We start from the raw sequence: 14,831 nt of genomic DNA, 5'->3' as shown, positions 1-14,831 counted from the left end.
TTATCGCTAGTTTCGGTCTGTTTTGGATATGTATACTAAAGAAAGATCTATTAGAATAGAGAAATGGTGAAAATTATGACTTGGAACGTTAGGGGTCTTAACAACCCAATTAAGAGGTCATTGGTACTTAAGCAATGCAAAAGCCTTGAGGCAGACATTATGGGTAACATTCTATGGGATGAGATCTGCTTTTTTTGGCGTTAATTAGACCACAAAATGGCGATATCGCATTTTTCCCTGAAATCGCCAATTTAATGGGATGCGCTAACTGACTGAAATCGAATATTATGTGCGTTAAGGTATGCGGAATAAAAATGCGAGATTAATTCGCATTTTTATCGCATCCAGATGTTTTCCAATACAAAAGTATACAAGTCGCTTATTTAATGCTATGCGCATTTGCACATCGCATTATTTAGGTGACTAATTATCGCACTAATTTCAGACCTGGGTCTGTTAGGCGAATTAGCCAGAACCCTGCACAGATCGCAATGTTCTGTGCAGGGTTCTGCTGTAAAAAATAAAAGAAAGGGTTAAAAATAAAAAAAAAATTGGCCAGAAATCATTCTGAATACAGACGCCGAGGAAGTAACATCTCAGCGCATCCAGAGCAGAGATGTTTCCTCCTCGGCGTCTCTAGTTAGAATGATTTCTGGCCAATCAGGAGCCGACTTTCTCGGCTCCTGATTGGCCGAGAAATCATTCTGTGCAGAGACGCCGAGGAGGAAACATCTCAGCGCCGGTCAAAGTCCTGCAAGCCTGGCACCACATGGGAGCAGCGCTGTCACCGGAGGTCGCCGCCGGGGAGCAGGTGAGTTAGATTTGCCTCCTTAGGTACCCCTCTGGACTACCTCGGATCCCGGACCCCGGATTCTGCAGGCCAGGAGCCCCGGAACCCCAGGACCAGCCCCGGAACCAGGACCAAGGCCCCGGAACCGGACTCTTCTGCCCTGGAGCCCCGGAGGACGGACCCACGATCCAGGGACCGACCTACGGGCTCAAGGTAGGTAAGTGCCAGTGTGTGTGTGTTTTGTGTGTATTAAAGTTTTATTTTACAGGGTGTCAGTGTGATTTTGTGCACTATTTTTTTCACTGCAGAACTACAAGTGCCAGCGGGCCCTTTAATGCCCCGCATGCTGGGACTTGTGGTTCCCCAAGTCCCAGCATGCGGGGTAGGCTTGCTGGGACTCATAGTTTGCCAGTGTAAAACAATAGTTTGAATTCTTTTTTTTACACAAATCATCAGCCCGATGCCCACCGCCCAGGGGCATCGGGGACAGCCCTGGACTATCAGCATGGGCTGGTAAGTCCTGGAGGGGGGGGACCCCTTCATTGGGGGGGTCCCCACTTCCCCAGGACCCCTGCCCATGCTGACCAGCCAGGGGGTTAATGCTTTGGCCACGGGAGCTTATATAATAAGTTTCCCCCGGCTGTGGCATTACCCTGCTGGCTGGTTGTGTCCGGTGCTGGTTCTTAAAATACGGGGGACCCCTAGTCACTTTGTCCCCCGTATTTTGGGAACCAGCGCCGGACCTTGAGTCTGGTGCTGGTTTCATAAAATCAAGGGGACCCCTATTTGTCGGGGACCCTGATTTTATGTCACCAGCACCGGCTCACTGAGCCCGGGGCTTGTTATACTCGGGCGGGGGACCCCGCGCTCGTTTTTTTTTTTTTACACTTGGCGCTGTCCTGCAAATGTGCGATTTTCAGACTTGAAAATCGCACATTTTTAGGACTAAATACAGCGCACCACTTCGCTGCAAATCGCCCCTCCTCGCACTTTTCAACCTCCAATGCGCATCACATTAAATATGCGCATTTTGGCTGAAAAATGCGATTTCTAAAAGTGCGATTTGCGGCGATGTGGTGCGCAAAAAAAAACATGCACATTTATGTGCAAGCATAGAATGTCACCCTATTTGTCTACAAGAGACCCATCTATGGGGGGATAAATTGTTATCTTTAAAGCGCCCTTGGATATCTGCTGCCTTTCATGCACCGTTTACATCATCCTCCCGTGGGGTGTCCATCCTGATCAAAAAAACGGTGGCTTATGAACATATTACTGCCCAGATTGATCAGGATGGCAGGTTTGTTTTTCTTGAAGGTATAGTAAATTCAGTCAGATTAAATTTACTTGGGATATATGTCCCACCCCCATTTCGTTTCGATGTTGTGCGCAGTGCATTAAATTTTATTGCGGCGAGACTAGAAAATCCCTTTCTATGTATGGGCGATTTTAATATGGTGTTGAATTATGGCTTAGATATCTGGACCCCTAGAAAAAGCAGTCCAGCTGGGATTTCTTCCCTTGCTAAATTTGCAGCTGAAGTTGGGTGATATGAGATATGGAGGGAGAAAAACCCGGAAAAAAACACAGTATTCATGCTATTCGTTAACATACAATAATTTCTCTAGGATTGATATGGTATTTGCTTCTAAGGTACTACTCAACAAGGTCTCAGAGATAGAATATGGTAGTCGAGGCATCTCAGACCATGCACCTTTGATATTTCAGTTGGATCCTCAACCATGCCGGGGCTGCCAGTACTGGAGGTTTCAATCAGTATGGCTGACCAGGCTGGGTGATTTAACAGAGATTAGTCTTGAAATAGATGTTTTTTTTGGAAATAATAACACCACCTCTAATCCCTTAATTGTGTGGGATTCCTTCAAGGCTTATTTGAGGGGTATCTTAATTAAAAAAAACTGCTCACGTCAAAACTCAGATCCGGGAAAAAGAATTGTCCCTGGAACAAAGCATGATGAGGTTAGAACAAAAATTTCAGATAGATAGAGCGGAACCTAGCAAACAGGAATGGTTGATAGCCCAAAAGGCCTGGACTACTCATCTTCAGGAGATGGCAAAGATCCGGCTTTTAAAGGCCTCACATAGAACCTATTTAAATAGGGATAGAGCCGGCAAGCTGATGGCATACATGGCTAATTCGGACAAACCATCTAATATAATTTCAAAAATAGGTACTATAGCCGGGGAAATTGTTACGGAAACCCCCAAAATAGCTGATGTTTTTGTGAGCCATATGTCCGAGATATATAAATCTAAAGTCACGGTTAGCAGGGAAGAATGTAGGAATTATCTACAGAAGCTGGGGTTACCGCAATTGACAGTAGAGTCAAGGGAACTTCTAGAACGGCCTATCAGTCTGGAAGAGATCGAGGTAGCGGTTGCTGGTCTGGCGGGGGGAAAGGCCCCAGGGATAGATGGGCTTCCAGCAGAGATCTATAGGGCGTTTGGAAGCACCTTGGCCCCTAGATTATTGTATCTGTATGAGCAGATGGAGCAGGAGACCACCCTGTCACAGTCTATGTCAGAAGCCGTAATTAGCGTCATTCTTAAAAAGGGCAAAGACCCATTAAAGCCAGAATCATACCGTCCAATCTCTTTGCTGACGGTTGACGCAAAGATTTATGCGTCGATATTAGCGAGGAGATTGAATTTGGTGCTGGATGAAATAATACATATAGATCAGACGGGATTTAGGGCTGGTAAATCTACAGCCATCAATCTTCGAAGAGTGTTTACATACTGTATATGCAAACGGCTTCATTGGTACGGACTGAGATAGCGGTGGCCTCTTTTGACACCAATAAGGCCTTTGACTCTTTGGAGTGGTCTTATTTAAGAGCGGTGCTGGAGGGGTTTGGATTTGGATCCATTTACATAGAAAGAGTATTCTCCATCTATCGAAAGCCTACGGCTAGAGTTTCCATTAATGGGTATGTCTCGGATAGATTTCCATTAAAGCGGGGAACTAGACAGGGCTGCCCACTCTCCCCCTCCCTCTTCTCAGTGGCGATTGAGCCAGTGGCGTGTAGACTCAGAGAATATTTTAACTCGCCCGGTGTAGGGGTGGGGGAGATGGGGGGCCTTGTCTCGTTGTATGCCGTCGATTTGTTGGTGGGCATGTCGGATTATGAGCGTGACCTCCCCCGAATTTTGTTTTATTTACAAGAGTTTGGAACTTACTCTGGTCTATTGATCAACAGAGATAAGTCACATCTCCTTATGGCTCCGGTAGAGGATGGGGAGGAATCTCATGAGATAAATACTAACATTCCTAGAGTAAATAGCTGTTGCTACTTGGGTATTAATATATCGGTTAATTCGGGAGAGTACGTCGCATTGAATCTCCTTCCCTTGATTGAGCAGATCAAGATAAAGTGTAAAAACTGGATGAAATTACCATTGACCAATATAGGTAGAGTTATAGTTCTTCCAAAAATACTATGAGGGAAATTTACTAAAGGAAATGTGTAAAAAATAGGTGTAAAAATAGGTGTATTTGTATCCAGAAATACACTTATTTTTGACAATTTCTATCCGGAAATACGGCAATTCGTACTGATGTGCTACCAATACGAATTGTCGTATTTTCGGGATAGAAAATGTCAAAAATAAGTGTATTTCTGGATACAAATACACCTATTTTTACACCTATTTTTTACACATTTCCTTTAGTAAATTTCCCCCTATATGTCATACAGAATTCCCCGGTCTATATACCAATCTCAATTTTTAGGAAATTGAAAGGGATATTAACCTCATTTATTTGGAGGAACAAGACTCCTAGAATTGGATACGACATACTCACCCGAGATCGGGACAAAGGCGGACTGGCTCTGCCGGATTTTAGAATATATTATATAGCGGCCCAGCTGGGGCATTTGTGGGAGTGGTTAACAGATGAGGGTCAAACAAAAGAGCTAGTGAAAATGGTAGATCTTGCTATGCCAGGTTGTTCACCTCTCCAGGCCATCCTAACATCCCGATGTTCGAAAAAACACCCACATATATTAAATCAAGCTATTAAAGTATGGAAATGGAGCTCGGATAGATATGGATATAATGGACTAGATCCAGATACAGCCATTTTCTCATTGGACACTCTACAAAAAAGTGAACTACAACAATTAAGGTTTAAACTCGACATAAATTCTATTGGACAAGTCCTACAGCAAAATAGAATGAAACCTTTTAATTTGCTCCAAATGGAGTTAGGTTGGGGAGCAAATGAATTGTTCAGTTATCTACAGTTAAAAAGTGCCCTAGAGGACTATGTTAAAAAAGTAGGAAAAGAGATTCAGGATAGCCCAGTGAAGATCTTAATAAAAAAAAACGATAATAAAAAGAACACCGCTAAATTGTACAAACAGATAATGGGTAAAATTCATGAGGACGGGGTCAACAGTCTCTTTGATAAATGGAAAATAGATATACCTGAGTTAACTGAGGGAGAATGGGAAATAGCCCTGGCAAATATTAGAATTTCCACTAACTCATTAAGAGTTCAGCAAATTCAATATAACATTGTTCAGCGTACATAACTAACCCCACAAAGAATAAGTAAATTCTCAGGTAAAGAACCCTCCCCCTGCCCTAAGTGTAAACATCTGGGTGGTAATTTTTGGCATTTAATGTGGAAGTGTGGCGAAGTTCAAAAATATTGGGCTAAGATACAAGACTTTATGGTTAAACTAGGTTTTCCGCAGCAGGCATTTTCCCCTCGATCCTTGGTACTGGGAGTATGGTCTAGTGGAGGGATGTCTGCGGACATGAAGAAGCTTGCAATCGTTTTAACCTCATTGGCAAAGGTATGTTTGTCCCGCACCTGGATGGCCGATATGGCGCCAGCAGGGAAGGACTGGATCCGCCTTGTTAATGAGATATTTAAAAATGAGCGAGAGATATATTTGGTACGAAATAGCATGGAGAAGTTCTATAAAATATGGGGATGTTGGTATAGATCCGTTTACTATGGGAATTAGATATAAGGTGAATATATGGTAAAAATATAGTATAGTATTTTTGAAGTAGTAATTGTGTGATGAAAAAATAGTGAAAGACTATGCACAATATATCACAAATTTTTACACGTAAAGGTCTAGGGGGAAATGAATTGAAATGATATTGTATTTGTCGTGATCAAAATGAGTAAGAGAAATAGCTAACACGAATAAAATGAACAAGCTTAAAAATAACTTGGAGGTGGATAAAAACATATGTGAAGAATAAAAATAGTATGCACAGAATATCACATTAAGATATATAGATAGTTAAGTATTGAAGAAGAAATGTGTATGTTAAAATTGTACACGTGTAATAGATATAATGGTTACTTAGATATAGGTGAATGGGAAATAGTGTGATAATTTCGTCGGTTTCTATGATAAATAGAGATATACCATGAAAGTAGAACTACAGTACCCTGGAGATAGAACTATAAGGCTGGAATGTAGAGGCAGGTATCTAGATATATTTATGTCAAGATTTAGAGTGCAATATGGAGTCAGACCATGTATGTTTAGTGTTTTTATGTATAATGTATGTTATTTTTTATTCATGTGTATTTTTGTATTGATGTAAGGAAAAATCAAATAAAAATTATTTTAAAAAAATATATATATAAGTGTGCTCTGGTATGGAGAGCCATGTTAGGGTGCAATGAGGACTGAGTTTGGAAACATCTGACATAGTATATTCATATTTTTTTCTGGTACATTTAAAGTAAATGTTGAATTAACATTAATTTACCTTAATGGTGCTAACCGAATTTGGCCCTTTGTATTTACAGTATTTGCGGAGTGCCAGTTTGAAATTCCTTTTGAGTGCTTATTTAGCCCTTTGAGCTCAATTTATTTGTCGCTTATGATTTCTTTGTAAAGTAGGCCACTTATTAAGAGTGTTTCACATCTTAACAATATATATCTTTATTTCAGGGTGCAGAAATCCTGGTTTGAAAGAAAAATATACACCTGGGATCCATGTTTTAAGTTTCCCAGTAGAATGATTGGCACTACAGTCCTTTCACTGTTCTGCCTGTACATTGTAAGTTACAGGTTGGTTTACCATTGTAAAACATTCCAGCTTTATATCTTCCTGCTAAATCTCTCTCTATTACATCTAAACCATATTTGTCCACTCTCCCAAAGACTCCCAATGCGTTCCTTATAAAGTGGGAAGAATGGGGAGAAAGTTACTAGAATTTGGGTGCCGGGCCGGGGCTTATTTACAGAAGTCAGCCCCATCCCCTACCCGAAAATCATGGCGGCCTTCTCATGTTGTGGGCGGGGCCTAATGAAGTGTAAGCCCTCCCTTAAATGTGTAAGCCAGCCCCTAGCAGCATTTACTTGGCGTTTCCCAGAGAGGAGACAAACATTGTAGTCAAGTATATAATCTGTCTCAATTTCTGATCTTTATTTTATTCCACAGTTTGTTATTGTGGAATACAGTGTAATTATCACTATTACACAACTGCTGGATCAGTGGGAAGAGCAAATGGTGCAGATGGCACCTGATATGACATGGGAAGGATACAACCAAACAGTTGCCTCATTTAAGGAGTTCAATAGTACCTTTGCGGGTAAGCAGTTATTTAAAGTTATATATTGACATTTATTTATGTAAAAAATTGTCACCGAGCTTCAAGTTTTGACTTTAGACTGTACAAACTCAATAGCTACCTTCAGAATTGATTTTGTAGGCAAATATTCAATAAATGTGCAACATAATAGATCATGTTCATACTGTTTACTTGTCTAATTCCTGATTGTACGCAATGGCCTATATTTACGCACCAGAACAATTATCAGCAGACTCACTTACACTTGCAGTGAGCTTTGTCGCAGGGTGAATGACAGGTTGTGGCTGTTGGAAGTTTGAAAAAGACAAATGTGTCATGGCTGTTTTGAGAAAATCCTTCTTCTGTTAACATGCAAATAGTCTAGGTAACCATATCCTAACCTGTAGCTTTGATGTTCTCCATAATGTCACATAGACCACTAATGTGTACGCAGTTCAGCTGAGCTTGCAAAGGAACCGGTTGGTATCTCTATTCAATCCTGGGCAGCAGCTACACTTAGCAGCTCCATAGTCAGTGCCTGATTAACCAAAAGAATAAGTACGCTGCAGCTCAGGGCACCAGGAGTGTGGGGGGAGGGGGGGGGCTGTTCCATGCAGTTGACAGCTGAGGAATAAAATGAAGGTCTAATATATTCCATGCTTGTGAGCTATCACCCATCCCGATGTACTGTGGGGGTTCAAGTTCTTAAGTTGACTGCTAAATGGCTGTGCCAATGTAACTTACTGATGGAACTATGACTTTGGGGTGTATTCAATTACGAGCTATGGCACCGAGCAGTGCTGACTACTCGCTGTCACAGCTTGCAGGGTCAGTAGTCAACTGACCTCCTGCACATGCCGTTTCCCCCTCGCTGGGTTTTTGTAGTGACAGGGAAATGGCGTATGCAGCCGCTAGAAAGGGCTCCCTGTATTAGCCACAAGCCTCGCTGCTTGGGGGAATCCTCGCTGCCCTCTGACAACGAGGGTCTCCCAGAATGATGAATACAGTGAGCGGCCAGCGCGGGAGTTAAACGGTGAACGTCAATAGTTTTCGGCGATCCCCGCCATTTAACCACCTCACCAGCAGCATTGAATACAGCCCTTTATGTACATTGTGCTACAGTGCCAGCCAGGCAGCCTAAAACCAAGTCTCCAGGAATCCATGATGAGTGAGGTGGCAGCCCTAGCTGCAGGAGATCTGCCTGGCGTCAGGACTCGGTAAATAGCGGGTCCTCTCCCTGATCTTCCTCCACCAGCTGTGGGCAACAACAGGTCCTCTCTCCCTCCTCCACAGAGACCAGCTTGGGAGGGAGCGTCTATGGGCACAACCAGGTAATCTCCTCCTCCCTCTCTCCTTGCTGCCATCGCCAGCACAGAGCACCAGCAGGTCCTCTCTCCCTCCTCCACAGAGACCGGCTTGGGAGGCTATGGGCAGAAGCGGGTCATCTCCTCCCCCCTCTCTCCCTGCTGCCGCCGCCAGCACAGTGCGGCAACAGGTCCTCTTCTGCAGCTGCTCTCCCCACAGGGAGAGCAGGGATGCCATTGCGGTGCACGGCTCTGGCGCCCTATGACCTTTCACCATAGGGAGTGGTGATGCGGCCGCTGCACTCTACGGGGGGGAGGGTCCATCTCACTTACCTGCTCCCAGCTCCTTTCTTCCTGCTCTCCTCGGTGGGAGCTTTGCCGCTGCTGCTGCTTCTTCTTCTGCTGCTCATTACCGCCCTCCAGTGGCAAGTGCCTAATGCTGCCTAGTGGTAGTGCCGGCCCTGACTAGATACAATACAATCCAGTACAAGTTTGTTGTCCAGGGCCCCTACAGACCTTCATCTAGCCCTGATAGCCAGTGTCAATAAACTACCTCTGCTTCACCTTAAGACACAAAAGCAAATCCCTCTGTGTGAACATCGGGCATTTGATAAAAACACGCTCCATGGACCCAGTCACTGGCTTTGGCATGCACAGAACCTGGGCCCAATGCGCCCCTGGTTTCTGGAATGCTCACGACCGCAGCCCCTAAATGCCAGTAGCATGCAAGCGACACCACATCCCCAGATCTGCATGTGAGCAGCGTGGTTTCTGCACATGTGTAGATCTAAAGATGTTGGAGATGTGCATAAACAATAGCTTACATACAGTACATCTCTGAATCAGGCCCTTTGTCAGAGTATGCAGAAATACTTATACAATATATAGCATAGGGTTATTATTGGTGATGTAACCTATAAAGTAAACACAAGTAGATAATTTCTTTTAGCAACAGGCTAATATATGAGAGCTGTAAGATTAAGACCCATTACATTTTAGACTATACAGTACATACAGTATTACACAATGCTTTACATTTACAGAACTATTGCACTTTGTATTGATTTTTTGCTGTTTTTATATTATTGTAGGTGTTTGGTTTTTCACTACTTTCTTCGCAAGTGCAGTTACTGTGTCATATATCTTTCATATATTAGTCTGCTACAGGTAAGAGCTTGTTGATGCAAATATACTCTTATATTTTGGGAAGCGGTCATCTATTAGAATGAACTTAGGTCTACAGTCATTAGGTCGACCCCACTAGGTCGACTGGCAGGAAGGTCGACCTGACTTAAGGTCGACATGGGCCAAGGTCGACATGACTTAAGGTCGAATTTGCATAAAGGTCGACATGAGGAAGGTCGACTGGTCATAAGGTCGACATGGGGATTTTCACTGTTTTTTGAGCCGACATGTGCCGACAGGCGGTATTTCATGCCCTACCATCCACTAGGGCGTGGAGGAGGTTATTAAAGCTGTGGCGAGCGAAGCGAGCCACCGTGCCCGAAGCATTGCGAGCGAAGCGAGCGATGCGAGGGTCCGATTCTCATTGCCAACTGTGTCCATGTCGACTGTGATTTCACCTATCTCTCCTCCCCACACTTCCCCTCTCTCTCTCTCTCTCTCTCTCTCTCTCTCTCTCTCTCTCTCTCTCTGAAAGTCCCTATAGGATGCTGTCTCTCTCTCTGTCTCTGCCTTTCTCTCCCTGACACCTTCTCTCTCCATTTCTTTCTCTCCCAAATTCTCCCCCTGACACCCTCTCTTTTTCATTGTCTATCTCCCTCTTTCTGTTCTCTGGCACTCTCTCTCTTATTATTGTCTCTCTCCCCCTTTCTCTTCCCTGAAACCCTCTCTTTATCATTCTCTCTCTCCCTGACAGCCTTTCTCACTCCATCTCTCTCCCCCTTTTTCTCAGACTCTCTCTCACTATGTTTCCCCCTGACTCCCTCTTTCTCCCCAATATCCCCATCTCGTTCCATGTCTCTTCCTTTCTCTCCTTGACACACTTTGACACTCCATATTTTCCCTTTTCTATTTCTCTTTCCCCAAAACTCTTTTTCTCACTCGCTCTTTCTTTCTTTTAAAACACCTCTTTGGGAGGGAGATGTGAAGCAGCAGGGGTTTCCGAGGGGTGGAGCCAAGCAGGCATGTCCTGACGTCATGATAGTGAATGCTGTGAAATGTGGATCCTCCATTTTAGCCCTGACCCCTCCGCGAGGACCCACAATTCTTGGCTTTATCTATGTATCCTGCCCACTTCCCTGGGAAATGGATAGGAGGTAGGAGGAGTACCCACTCCAGTTTGCAGGGGACTACACCCAAAAGCGTGAGTCTCCCACAACTTTCTGGTGAGTAGGTAAGTATGCCTAAAGCATAGCTAGCAGTCCTATAACTCCGCAGAACACAGACCTACAGTATATTATTTTATGATGAGACTTTGCACCGACATACAGATATACAGGTGAATAATAATGGGTTAATGTGATGCTGGACTAGCCATTATTGTTGCAGCAGTTTGTTTACATTTCCCCTCTGATCAGGCACATAATGTGGCTAGTGGTCAGAGGTGGTAGAGGCTAAGATAGTTGACATACCTAAAACTGTTCCGATTTTCACGGGACAGTCCTGTTTTTTTTGGGATGGCCCCACGTCCTGCCCAGGGCTGGGAGTGTCCTACATTGTGAGGGCATTCAGGGGGTCCCCCCTTCCCAGTGCAAGCACTCAGTGTCTATTCCCTTGAGACAGAGGGGCTGGGGGTATGGCCAACAGCTCAGACAGCCACTGGCCATGTCCCCACAGTGTTGAAAATGGGGCGTGTCCTCACTGCAGAGTCGTAAGCATAGGCCACGCCTACTGGTGCTAGGCCATGCTCCTAAATTTCGGTCGTACACCTTCAAGGAGCACGAGTGTCTATTCCTGTTAATCACTCTGGCATCACAATGGTACCTTAGTAGGTGCACAATGCGGTGTACCTGTAATTGCCTAATTGTGACACCACTGAAGTTGAGACAGTATCTGAAATAGGCCCCATGTTAGTTAAACTACCTAATAACTCTTTTGTATAATATTGTTATAGAAAACACATGAGGAGACTTTGGATTGGAGAAAAAGGTTTCCTTCCTATAAAATATCATAAACCTTCATCCTCTCAGTGTGTGGTAAGTTTCTTCTTTTGAATATCTTTTATGGCTGAACACATTTCCCATGGAATTCCCATGGAAATTCGGGAGGCGGGCAGTTGACATCAGCAGATTTCAGCTGCCCACCCTCTACCCGTATAGGGTCTGTTGGCTACCTGCATTTAAGGTTGCGAATGGATCAAGTGTTGCAGACTTGTTAACATGTCACATCTGAATTTGGGCAACAAGTGTTGCATGACAAACATCAGCGGTACTTGTTTCCTAGCACAGCCACAATCGCGGGCATCGTGTACCTTAAAGTTAAGGTACACGATGGACGCGATGGACCCGACTTCCTTTGAAATCAGGTCCATTTTGCAAAGGCAAAATCGGGGGCATCGCGTCGGTCACGTGCATTAACATGGCCCCCGACGCGACCGACACGATGCCCCCGATTTTGCCATAGGCTTCAATGTTAAAATATTTTTAACATTGAAATCGGGAGCATCGCGTCGGTCTTGTGCCATTATAATGGCAAAAGATGAGATGGACTTGATTAAGTCCATTTTACATAGGAAACAATGTGAAATGGGCCAATATGACCCATTTCAGATTGTATATGGCCCCGTTATGGGTTACGCAACCCCATTGTGAGCGTCACCCCACGATTGACGCCAACCCGAAGCGTGGCGAGTGTCGGCGGTGCGCGTCCTCCGACCTTTTCATACCCCTACTATCCATGTCGGCGTGGAGTTGAGAATATATAGTGTGGCGAGCGCAGCGAGCCACCGAGCCCGAAGCGTGGCGAGCGCAGCGTGCCCCACGAGGGGATGCGGATACCTGTGAAGTTATACGCGTCCCCTCGCGGGGCTCGCTGCGCTCGCCACGCTTCGGGCTCGGTGGCTCGCTGCGCTCGCCACACTTTATATTCTCAACTCCACGCCGACGTGGATAGTAGGGGTATGAAAAGGTCGGAGGACGCGCACCGCCGCCGCTCGCCACGCTTTGGGTTGGCTTCAATCGTGGGGTGTCGTTGAGGGGGTAAAATTGGGGGTCTGGGGAAAACTTTACATTGAATCCAATGTAAAATAGGGTCCCAGGGGCCCTATTCACATTTGATTCAATGTAAAAATCGGGTCGATCGCGTCGGTCGCATCGCATGCGATTTGGTCGCATGCGATGCGACCGACGCAATTTTTCCAACACGATCACCCCGATGCAAATCGGTGTGGCTGTGCTAGGAAACAAGCACCACATCAGCAATTTCCAATATTGTGATTTTAATTTGTTAAATCATTATCTAGCTATCTGGTGTCTGTGATAAATAAAAATGATCACTGTTGACTTGCAAATGCACCAATAGGCCCAAACCAAAATGACTGAATGGACTTCTTTTGTCAGATTGAACATATGAAGCTAGCATTGTTCTGGTTTATACTATATGTCTTTGAAACAATGTCTGTTATAATAAACATACTGTATCTTTATATTTAGGCTGCAATAGCAAGATACTCTGGCTGGCAAGTTGCATATATTTTATGGGGTATGTTCACAATTCTACCTGGAGACAAAGATGGACAGTGTTCTCTTTATATAATTACCAATGTATTTTTCTTATATTACAGGGTACTTGATATTGCACATAGTGCAATGGCTTTTTGGCATGGCTTTTGCTTATGCTGTTGTTTTTCCAATTAAACATGGCCAAGCTATAATATTTCTGAAGGGCTTAGGAATTTCCATGTAAGTATGTTGTCCTGGTTACAATTTTATTTAATTGTTAATTTAATCCTTCTATAATGTCACAATTAATGGTACTTGTGTAGTTTCACAGCGCCACTAGATCGCATGCGATATCGCATGCGATTTGACATCCGATATCGCATGCGATATCGCATGCGATTTACTATTAATTTCAGTACCCCACTATCCAAGTGGGCATAGAGTTGATTTTATATAGCGTGGCGAGCCCGAAGCGTGGCGAGCACAGAGAGCCCCGCGAGGGGACACGGATGTTGTTTCAAAGCAACTGACGATATTGCATGCCATTTGCATGCAATTCCATCAAATACATTCCGTGTCCCCTCGTGGACACGCTCGCCACGCTTCGGGCTTGGTGGCACGCTGCGCTCGCCACGCTATATAAAATGAACTCTATGCCCACTTGGATAGTGGGGTAATGAAATGGATGTCAAATCGCATGCGATCTAGTGGCGCCGTGAAAAGTAACAAGGCCTCTTACCAAAGGGTCATGTGCATAATGGGATAGGCCCTGCATTCAGTATATTGTTTGTAAGCAAGATACAGTATCAGTTGCTTGACCAAGCTGATTGTGACTAGGAATTCCAATCCTGGGGCATTTTTTTTTTTGACCTCCTTAATTTAAAAAATGGGCCACCCACTGCATAAAGCGAACGCAGGGGTGTTTGGCAGTGGAGGCCCGCGGCTGCAGAAAGTGGGAGACAGGGTTGTGCAGTGGTGCGGGCCCGGGATTGCTGGTGAAAACAGACGGCCGGGTACAGGGGTTATGCCAGAAGGGGGTTGGATGGCAGTGGTGCGGCCTGCGCAACGTGACCTCTGACAGTCACACTACGCAGAGCAGCATGCTAGTGATCAGGAACAGCCAGTCAGCATCTGAGCAAGTGCTGTCTAATCCCAAAATCACAGGATTGGAAACTCCAATCCTGGGATTGAAAACCCGGCTATTATGGAGCCAAGTCCTGGTATCCCGCCATCCCAGCATCGGCCACCCTAATTGTGACATTTTCTTTTTAATCTTAAATCCTACCTTCCAACATTAGAGGAACGGGAAGCAGGACAATGTGCATGCCTTCGGCATGCGCCCGTAATTTTGGGTGTGTAGATACAAGGGGGCTTTGGCCTATACCGCGAGGCCACACAGCCATTTTGCCGCTGTGGGGGCATGGCAAGCCCCTCTGGCTACATGAATAGATGGGTGACAGGGGGGGACAGGGCTCGCTCACATCATTAGACCATGTCTCCATTGGGAGTTCCTAAGCTCCCTGGACATCACATATTGTGAT

At 44.8% G+C, this 14,831-nt stretch overlaps 1 protein-coding gene across 1 annotated transcript in view; it reads left to right on the top strand.

Annotated features, from left to right (window-relative positions):
* The window catches only part of LOC146074989 (stimulated by retinoic acid gene 6 protein-like), an 83,044-nt gene that overhangs the window by 48,298 nt on the left and 19,915 nt on the right, over positions 1–14,831 (top strand). Inside the window, exons 9-14 of the mRNA XM_083183768.1 lie at positions 6,742–6,850; positions 7,235–7,385; positions 9,760–9,835; positions 11,745–11,826; positions 13,282–13,330; positions 13,413–13,530. Coding sequence (XP_083039894.1) covers positions 6,742–6,850; positions 7,235–7,385; positions 9,760–9,835; positions 11,745–11,826; positions 13,282–13,330; positions 13,413–13,530 — 585 coding nt within the window. The remainder of the gene's footprint in view (positions 1–6,741; positions 6,851–7,234; positions 7,386–9,759; positions 9,836–11,744; positions 11,827–13,281; positions 13,331–13,412; positions 13,531–14,831) is intronic.

The sequence above is a fragment of the Crinia signifera genome, chromosome 1 (assembly GCF_055691185.1).
Source record: "Crinia signifera chromosome 1, ASM5569118v1, whole genome shotgun sequence".
NCBI classification, from domain to species: domain Eukaryota; kingdom Metazoa; phylum Chordata; class Amphibia; order Anura; family Myobatrachidae; genus Crinia; species Crinia signifera.
The sequence above is the reverse complement of the archived record's forward strand: the minus strand, read 5'-3'. Positions and strand labels throughout refer to the sequence as shown.